The sequence below is a fragment of the Canis lupus genome, chromosome 28 (genome assembly GCF_011100685.1).
Source record: "Canis lupus familiaris isolate Mischka breed German Shepherd chromosome 28, alternate assembly UU_Cfam_GSD_1.0, whole genome shotgun sequence".
NCBI lineage: Eukaryota > Metazoa > Chordata > Mammalia > Carnivora > Canidae > Canis > Canis lupus.
In genome coordinates this window covers 24,453,053-24,462,292 of record NC_049249.1, presented here as the reverse complement: position 1 = coordinate 24,462,292, position 9,240 = coordinate 24,453,053, and the positions used below count along the sequence as shown (strand labels likewise).

Below are 9,240 nucleotides of genomic sequence, written 5' to 3'. Positions count from 1 at the left end.
ACACGAACAGCTTCCAGGCCCATCGAAATCGTGTCCTTTGAAGGTACAGTTGTCCTAGATAAGTGGAACATACCCGGGTCGCCACCACGCTCCGAAAGTGGAGCGTTCTTAGGAAACCCTTATAAGAAGAAATTTGGGGGTAAAATGAACCATGAATTTACATGGAAAATTTTTGAGCGTTCCCACACCCCAAAATAACCTCCCTTAGCCTTGTCGGATACCTTGGGGCACATCTTGCTTACAGGTGCACAAAATAAACGGAGAGCAGCCCAGATGCGCCCGGACACGGTTCTGAGCGCTGGCGGCTAGCTGGACGCCGAGGTGCTGAGTGTCGCTGCTGGGGCCACTCACCGTCTCCGGGCACGCCGCCTCTGGAGTGGCTCGCTGCGAGACATATCCTCAACGCTATCTTGGCTTTTCACCTCTTTCTGGTAAAAGCGAAAATCCTCTTTGGATTTCTTTCAGTGAGTAAAAAGGGGCTGAGATCCTTCATAAAAGCAAAGGGGCATACCGCAAACTTTGAGAGTAGCGGGGGCATACAGGTGCACCCATCCACCCTCATCAGCACGGAGAACGACCACAGCGGAAACCTCAGAAAGATCTTTATTGCGGCCCCTGGTTGGTAATGATGATGATGCACCTGCACCCTCACCAGGGTACAGCCGCACAACTTGAGTCCCACACACAGAGCAAGACTCCTCAGTACGAGCCGCTCAGTGATTCACCTTGATCCTGTTTTCTACAAACCTTCTTGCTCAACATCTGCTCGGTGTCATTTCGACACCCTGGCACCTCTCCCTGCGTGCGACTCTTAGAAGTTAGAATCCTTCCACATCAGTGGTCCTTCAATGGTAACAAGGTGGGGTCTTAAATCCATTCCTGGACAACCAGGAGTCATTAACCAGAAGTCAGTCCTTTCTGCCGATCACTGTGGGAAAGAAACCTAAGATCTACGGGCTGACTGTGTTCTAGCCAGAAGCGGGACATTCACTCTGTAACTGTGCTTTGCTCTCAGAAGTGAACCAGGTATGCAGGGATGTCAAACAGGCATCAAGAACGAGAGGAGGAGAAATCATGCCAACCCGTCGGAAGAATGCAAGACCACCGTTTGCCAGTCACGTGCCCACCCATCACCCGTATCAACCGCGGGGTCAGGTCTCAAGATCCAGCCTGGGAATACGGTTCCTCTCGGTGAAGGCGGGTTCGGCTTCCCCAATGGTAAAATCCGAATCACAGAAACAAGTGGCCAGCCTTGATCTGCACATACTAAGTTGCTTTTATTAATCCAGAACGGCATGCTACAGATACTGTACAGCATGAACATTTATTCATTACAAAAATGGCTTCCAAACCATTAAAAATGAAATTGGAATAAGAGCATAAAACGGAACAGTAACATCACAACTGTTAGGAAACATTCAAAGTATTCACAAAAAATGTTATAGTTAGCATTTTAATAAACCAGAGAAAAATTGGAGACAGTTTTACAATCGCTTCATGTCAACTACAATGGCACTGAATGAACAGGTTTCAGCTTTATACAGCATTTTGCAACATCAACATGCCTAGGTTTTTTTTATTTTTAAAGTTTGCCACCTCCTTGTATGTCATATGTGTACATAAAAGCGGCAGCTGGTTTTTCCTTTAAGAGTAATCTAATATACAGAATTTCGGCCCCTAAGGGTTTATACCTCTTCATTTAAAATGCTTTCTGGACAATCTGCTACCAAACACATCTTGTTATAGGTGACATTAAAACTACATACAAATCTACCTATGTAACATCACAGCAAAACATGATGAACAAAAATTACAGCATCAAAAAGAGGGAGAAAGCTAAAGTCACTGAGAATTTTGGCACATAACGTTTTGCACACAGTCAGGCCGTGTCCTAAGGGTACAGAGCTGCCGACTATGAGTTCAAAGGAGAAACAAACGGTGGTTCCCGCTACTGCTCACGCAGCGTCTCTAAAATTCCCTCACTCATTTTCAAGTCTTGTTTTACATGATGGCTTTTAAAGCAACTTTTGTTAATGCTACTGATCCTTTAATGCAACTAGTAATGTCCATTTGGCGGCATCTGGGTTTCATACAGCCAAAAAAAAAAAAAAAAAAAGTCAAAAAGAGAAACAAAAAAATATATATACACATTTTTATATATAAACTTAAAAACCTTGTACAAATGAGTTGTTATATATAAGATGCTTATGCTAAGGGAAAAAAACTTTATACAGTTTCAAGAAAAAGGAAAACATATCTTAAAAGGGACAACGTACAGGTTCGACGAGCAATCTCTAAAGCAATAAATACTACTGGTCCAACAGCGTTGTGATTCCATTAATTGTTGAGTAGCATCCCCCTCCCCCCAAAAGAACAACACCATGGAACAAGGTATATTAACACATTTAACCCTTTGTTTCTGTACATTTAAACAATAACAAGTAACATCACAATTAAAGTTGTTTCACACAGAGAGAAAAAAAAAAAAAAGGAACGGCACTGCATTCGTCGTGCCCTTATGGTTTAAAAACCAGATGTAAAATGATTGGTTCGCAAGCTCGTATTTAATACAAATAATACAGAACCAACTCCTTGCTGGAGGGCTGCTTCAAAATTGCTTCTTCTTCTTCTTCTTCTTTTTTTTTTCCTTTTTGTTTTTTAATCAGTCTTTTAAAACTAAGCTATCCGAACTACATAACAGTTATGTATATATATATATTTTTTAAACGCTACAAAGACTTTAAACAGCTGTTGATAAAAATTTTGGTAGAATCATGAGGTTCTTTCTCTCATCTACATATTTAAAAGGAGAAATTGAAATAAGAATGGGTCAAATATTGACCAATGAACTCCATAAACATCAACTAATGTAGCCACGTGGCACAAAATTAAAAGAGTACAAAACAAAACCTTTGGGGTGGGTGGGGGGTGGGGGGGTGCGAGGGGCGGAGGGAGGAGGGCGAGGCCTCCCGCGAGCGGGCCGGGGCCGGGGCCGGCCGGGCCGGGGTAAAGCTATTCTAGAGACTTGGTCACGAGGGACAGCGGCTGCGGCTGGGGCTGGGGCTGGGGCTGCGGCTGGGGCTGGGGCTGCGGCTGGGGCTGGGGCTGGGCGCCGGCCAGCGCGCCGTGGGAATGTAAGGAAGAGGTCGACGGCTGTGCAAGCGCCGCGGGCGAGGGCAGGACGGGCGGCTGCAGGGCGGCGGGGGGCAGGTCCAGGGCCCCGTTGGGACACAGGCCGGGGGCCTTGCCGTGGGCGGCCTCGGCGAGCAGGAGCGCGGGCGGCGGAGGCATCAGGGACAGGTGGGCCAGGGGGTCGGGCTTCAGGGACAGCGACAGCGGCTGGGTCTGCTCAGTCTGTGGCTTGGCGTCTGGGGGGGGGGAGCCTAGCAGGTTGGGGGAGGGAGGAGGCGAGTCTAGTAAGCTTCCATCTGAAGAGGGTGGACTGAGGCAGCTGCCTTCACCTTGTATGTAGCGAACGCACTTTTTTTTTCTCCTAGAAACAGGGGGAGAGAGCGACGGGTGAGTACCGGGCAGGGATGCGGCGGGAGAGCCCCTACCCGGGGCGGGCCAGTGCCCAGTGCCCTGCGCCCTCCGCGCCCTCCGCGCCCTCCGCCGGGGCCGGGGCCTGCTCTGCTGCCGACGGGCGGGCGCCGGGAGCCAGGAGCGGGGCACCGGCCCCTACCTACCTGCTCCCCCTGCCCGCTACGCACCCGCGACCCCGACCCGGCCCGGGACCCGTGGGCGGCCCGGAGGGTGCAGACGGCGGCTGCGTCCCCGCGGGAGCGGCTGGGGAGCGGCTGGGGAGTGTGCGATCCCTCGTTTGGCTCAGACACTCCCTGGCCTGCCGGGCACAGGGCACATCTTCCCTCCGTTCCCACTGCCACCACCCTACTCCCAGTGGGGGGTGTGTCTGTGTGTGTGTGTGTGTGTGTGTGTGTGTGTGTGTGTGTGTCACAGAGAAAGAGAACTCAGTCCCCAGGCGCCTCCTATCAATATGAACCCCTCAGAGTGCTGACTGATGAGCCCACCCACAGAGCTGAAGGCAGTGCTAGCAAGAGGCCGAGAAGTTTTCACACCACTGCCACCATCACCATCACCACCACCACCACCACCACCACCACCACCACCACCACCACAGCCACCACCACCTCCACCGCCAGGCTGCCGGCGCCCAGAGAGCTTTCGGGCTTGTCTGTTAAGAACCACACCAAATCAAGAGAGGTCAGAATCAGGTGAGAGGAGGGGAAGGGGGTGGGGGTGGGGGGAACAAAAATAAAACAAAATAAATAAAAAAACAAAACAAAACAAAAACAAAAACAAAAAAACAAAAATAAACCACCAAAAACAGGTAGAAGAGGATAAACCAAGGTGGGGGAGGGGGAAGAAAAAGAAAAACAGAAAATGATCCAAAGGAACGAGAATAACTGGTTGTATGGCCTGCAGGTTGTGGATTAAATTACGATCCAAACTTGATTTTTGTTTTTGGAAGATTTGGGGTCTTCCCCTCCCCCACCCCAGAGTGAGAAGGCTGGAAGGAGAGACAGTGAGGATGGGACTGTCGGGCATCCTGCCCTTGTCACTATGCCGAGGCCAGTCAACGGAGGGCGCAGCGTGTCACGAGGAAGTGACGACAAAGAAGAAGTGCCGGGGAGCCACAGCATGGAATTTCTGGGGTTTGGGTTATCGGGATTAGTGTTTAAGCCGGAAAGACTAAATTTCGCCCTGCACCAAAACCAGAATCCCCCCGCCCTACATTTCCCGTTTACATAAGAAATAGGGATGAGAATTTCAGACTCTGTTGCGTATCATCAAAGGTCGGGGAAATCGATTCAAGAAATTGAGCATGTGACCTCAAAGCTTCTCCTACTATTAATCCCAGTCTCCGATGGGATGAGATTTGGTAGCAAAGGTGATCCTGGGAATCAACCCCACGCACGCTATAAAAACAAGGCAGATACAGGGAACGTGCTGACCTAGGGAGCCCTTGAATACAGTTAACGCCATGGCGGATAATACTCTGTCTAGAAACAAGTGTGCGAGCGCCGCCCGCTTCCCATCCCTGGAAAGCAGGAAGATGCTGCCTGGTGTCGGATGTCACTGGCCTTTGAAAGGAAGGGGGATGTAATGAGTTCCTCCTTGGGTCTGTGCCCCAGAGGGGTCTGCTCATGCCCCTCGGTGCGTGGGGTGTGGACTCAGCAAGATGGCAGGAGGGCGGGGAGGGGGGACGGAGGGGAGCGAACATGCTTGGCCTTCCCTGCCTCCCAGAGGCTGAGACCCACCGGGTAGGGGTGGAAGCCTCAGGGTCTACCCGACACCCCCCTCTGGGTGGAAAGGAACTGTAGGGGTGCAAGGGCAGCCCCCCTCACCTTCAATTTGGAAAGGTTCCTTTTCTCCTCTGGGATAGATTGAAACAGACTGTGGGTTCTGCTCCCATCCCAGAAACCAAGATAAATAATTAAGCCTCTCAGAGTTTTAAACCACCTTAGCCTGCAGATCAAAACATGCTTAAAAAACTAAGATGTCCATGCATTTTAAAAATGGGTGAAGGGAGGGGTGGGGAGGGGGCGGGGCATAAGCGAAAGTGAGAGAGCGACAAGGACAGGGGGGGGGTGAGAAAAAGGAGAAACAGGAAAACAGGGGAGTGACGTCAAGCAGCATTCCATGCTATATTAGGGCAGAGTAAAAAGATGGGAAAGCAACTTGGTGGGCTCAAAACAGAATCTTGTTAAAATGTCCTCAAATGTCAAATAAAATTAGAAACCCTGTGTAGCGAGCAAGGAGTCCTGATTGGCTAGGAGCCTTTCTGGCGCTCCCCTCACCCGCCCGCCCTCCTGATGACACGGAGGTTTCCACGTCCAGGGGATGAGTGGAAGCATTTTGAACACGGGACATGAAGACTATGAAGGACAGCGAGACACGCCTTCTAACAGGTGGCCGGAGGGGGGGGAAGGCAGCTGAACACACACACACTTCTGACTGGGCCAGAAAACGCCTCATTTTGCAACTGCTTCTTTTTTTTAAGGTACATTTTTGTCCTATGGATTTAGCATCAAGCCAGATCCTGGCAAAGAGGAAAAGGTTGGGGAGAAAACAGGCAAAACCCATCCACGTTCCCTCCCCACCCAGGCTCCATCTCCAACCAAGGGGTGGCCTCTTGAAATTCCACCTGTAGCTTCTTGTGGATTTATTCCGAAAGGAAACTAAGGGTTCCTCCGATCCTGCTTGGAATGACACCCTTCGATGAGCTACAGTGCATCTGCTGATGCTTTTCGGGTATGAGAAACATCCCCCACAGAAGCCAAGTGGCCACCTGGAAACTTCTAGCGGTGTCAAGGTGGGGAAAGAACTCTGAGGAAGGAGGAGGGACAGACAGCAGCCTGCCATACTGACAGCTGGCCCCTCAGAGCTGCGCTTCTGAAAATCGGGTCTGCGACACAGCTATAAAAATTAGGGTTTTTGCTTTTGTTTTTTTGTAAAAATGTCACGAAACTTCCAGCCCCTGAGGCAGGTACCACACCTTGGCTTTCAACAAGGTGCACGCTGTCTGATAAGGGGATGTCCGTCCTGGTCAACCTTAGTCATGGGAACTCTCAGGAAAAAAATGTCAAGTCTACCTTGAAGCAACTGCTTCTGAAACAAAAAAAAAAGGGGGGGGGGCAGTTTCCATAAACCTCCACTCACACCCCCCACACACACAAATAAACAAATGCAGCCACACACTGTATTGCGAGGTGGGCACCGTGGTCTCAGTGATACGTTTCTATAGCTCGTGAGAAACCCACTCAGGAGGGAGCCCTACGATTAGCTGACTCCTTCCCGTGGCAGGGCGTCTCAGATGGGGACCCCACGGCTAACCGTCCTCCTCCACAGACCGATGAGGTTCTGCCTCAGTCCCTCTGCCTAGACAGGGCGAGCAGAGCACCGGCCTGCCCTGGGTAAGGCCGAAATACCTAACGTTCTTCCTCCACCTCCTCCTGAACCACTTTTCTGTGGCGCAGAAGAGCCCAGGATCGTGGGGAAAGCGCTGTCCCCTCCGTGAACACGGTCGTCTCCCCGGATGAAGACCAGAGGATCGCTCTCAAGGCCTGGCATCCTCACTCAGGGGCAGAGGGTTGTCTGCAGAGTTCTCGCTCAATAAGGGGGCGGGGTGGGGGGGGGGCCTGTCTCTCCCCTAAACATCTGGCCAACTCGAGGCACTGGGCCAATCCCTCGTAAGGCACTGGGGGGAGGGAGGAGACACAGGAGACTTGTGGGCATGCACGTGATGGGATGGACGTCTGATCTAATGTCTAAACACGGAACACATGGCAAAGGCATGAAGGGGGGGACACGTGACAAGGAGGCACTACAAACAGGGAAGCGTGTTTGGGGGGTTGAGATACCTACCATCATAATATTCCAAATTCAAAGACTGCTTGTATCAGAACAAAGAAACAACAAATTTAACCAGAGGTGGTCATTAAAGGAAAGAAGTGAGACAGGGACGAGTCGGTATCCCTCCACCAAGAAGGAAGTACCTACACCTTCCCTGCAATTACGGGTTGGATGGAAGCCTGCAGGTGGAACACGGGTGTTCAATCTGGACTCTTCTAATTCACTTTGGAAGCAATGCGCTCTCTCTTGCTCTCTCTCTAAATATATATGGTGTGTACTCTGAATTCCGCAGGCTAGCAATGCTGCAGTACGGGACCGCGTGACACACTGCTTACAGCCCTTTAGCTGATGCATGCCGTCCAATGCCACGCTTCTTTTCAGCACTGTAAAACAATGTCAGCTAACCGGGCTCCTCCGTGCAGAGATATGTGGTTTTTCAACATAAAAGAAAAACAAAACAAAACAAAAGCAAAAAACGCCTGCCCCAGAGCCCTTTCTCCAAGTGTCCTGACTCTGCAGCGCACGGGAATGGCTACTGCTGCCAAGCGGTAGCTCATTCAAACCTGTGGACACGGTGGCTGTCTATGCTCAGTGCACGTGCCGCAGACCCGGCCAGCTCCAGGATGCTGGCTCTCAAAGCAAAAAGGGGAAGGGCCCGTCCTGGTCTGTTAGGGTTGTGGTTTCAGTCCCACCACCGGGGGCCTGGATAGGTTGTTTGTAAGAGCAAGGGGGAAAGAGACAAAGAGAAAGTGGGGAGAGGATACGGCATAAAATTAGCAAGGAAATTGTGAAGAGCGAGGATCATTAGTCATTGATGCCGGTAGGGAAGTCGACGGGAACGAGGTCAAAATATATTGACACGCTAAGGTACCAGAAGGACAGAATGCTTTGATTTTCCCAAAGGCCTCACAGCGGTAATATACCTGCATGGTTTGCACCATAAAGTCTGTCGGTCAAGCCCGAACAGTGCCCGACACTTCTTTGGAGTATTTGCATCTGTTAGCATAAGGTAAACACAAAAAATACAACACAATGGTGGGTCATGCTCAGTTGGATGTGAAATCTCAGCTACAGCTGACTTGTCTTCTCTATGACCTCGGCTCTCTCTGATTGCCTTCCCTCACCAAGGACATGAAAGAAAAGACTTCTATGAGGCAAAAGAAAAAAATAAAACAAAACAATAAAACACACACACACATACATAAAAAAAAAAAAAACCAACTGGAAACCAAAATACAACAAGGAAAATAAATAAATAAATAAAAATAGAAGAGAGAAGGAGGGGAAAAGGTGACGTTGTTTGCTTCTACCTAGGCCAGGGTTACGATGGATGTCACTGAGCCCCATCCTGGGTTGTCATGAGGAAGGGGGTTGGCAGGCAACGTTCCCTGGGAGGGGGCGCGCTGGGGTTTGCTGTCGCTGACCCGAGGAGGCACAAATGATGCTGTTTTACAGTGGCATTTTGGCTAGCAGCAGCGGGGAGGACAAGCACATCCCTCACAGAGCAGTGTCCCGCGCCCTCGTGTCTCCTAAGATCCACACACAGAGCTACAAAGCAACAGGCCAGAGAAGGGGAGAAAGGATGGAATAGACCAGCTGCAGACCAGCACAGCAAATCTGGGAGATCTATACACACCTGCAAGGGCCGCACCAGTTATTCTGTTGATCAAGGCCAAAGCGCGCTCGGCATTTCTTAGGAGCGCTCAGGTCTGAATGAGTTCAAGAGAGAAGCGAGCAGAGGAGGAGGACATGGGAGAGAGAGAGAGGGAGAGAGAGAGAGAGAGAGAGGGGGAAGGGGGGGGAGAGAAAGATACAAATAAGAAAAAAATAAAAATAAAAAAGGGAATAAATCAATGACCTGGTTAC

The 9,240-nt window shown here is 50.4% G+C and overlaps 1 protein-coding gene across 19 annotated transcripts in view; it reads right to left on the bottom strand.

Moving 5' to 3' along the window:
- Positions 1–3,273: 3,273 nt before the first annotated feature.
- TCF7L2 (transcription factor 7 like 2) overlaps positions 3,274–9,240 on the bottom strand; it is a 197,252-nt gene continuing 191,285 nt past the window's right edge. For 13 of the 19 annotated variants that reach the window (XM_038578812.1, XM_038578817.1, XM_038578821.1 and 10 more), the window contains one exon: positions 3,274–3,493. In XM_038578812.1, the coding sequence (XP_038434740.1) occupies positions 3,414–3,493 (80 nt within the window). In that variant the 3' untranslated portion in view covers positions 3,274–3,413. Of the gene's footprint in view, positions 3,494–8,296; positions 8,371–8,395; positions 8,923–9,010; positions 9,084–9,240 lie in introns of those variants that run through there. The other 6 variants (XM_038578809.1, XM_038578813.1, XM_038578820.1 and 3 more) reach the window with 3 other exon arrangements.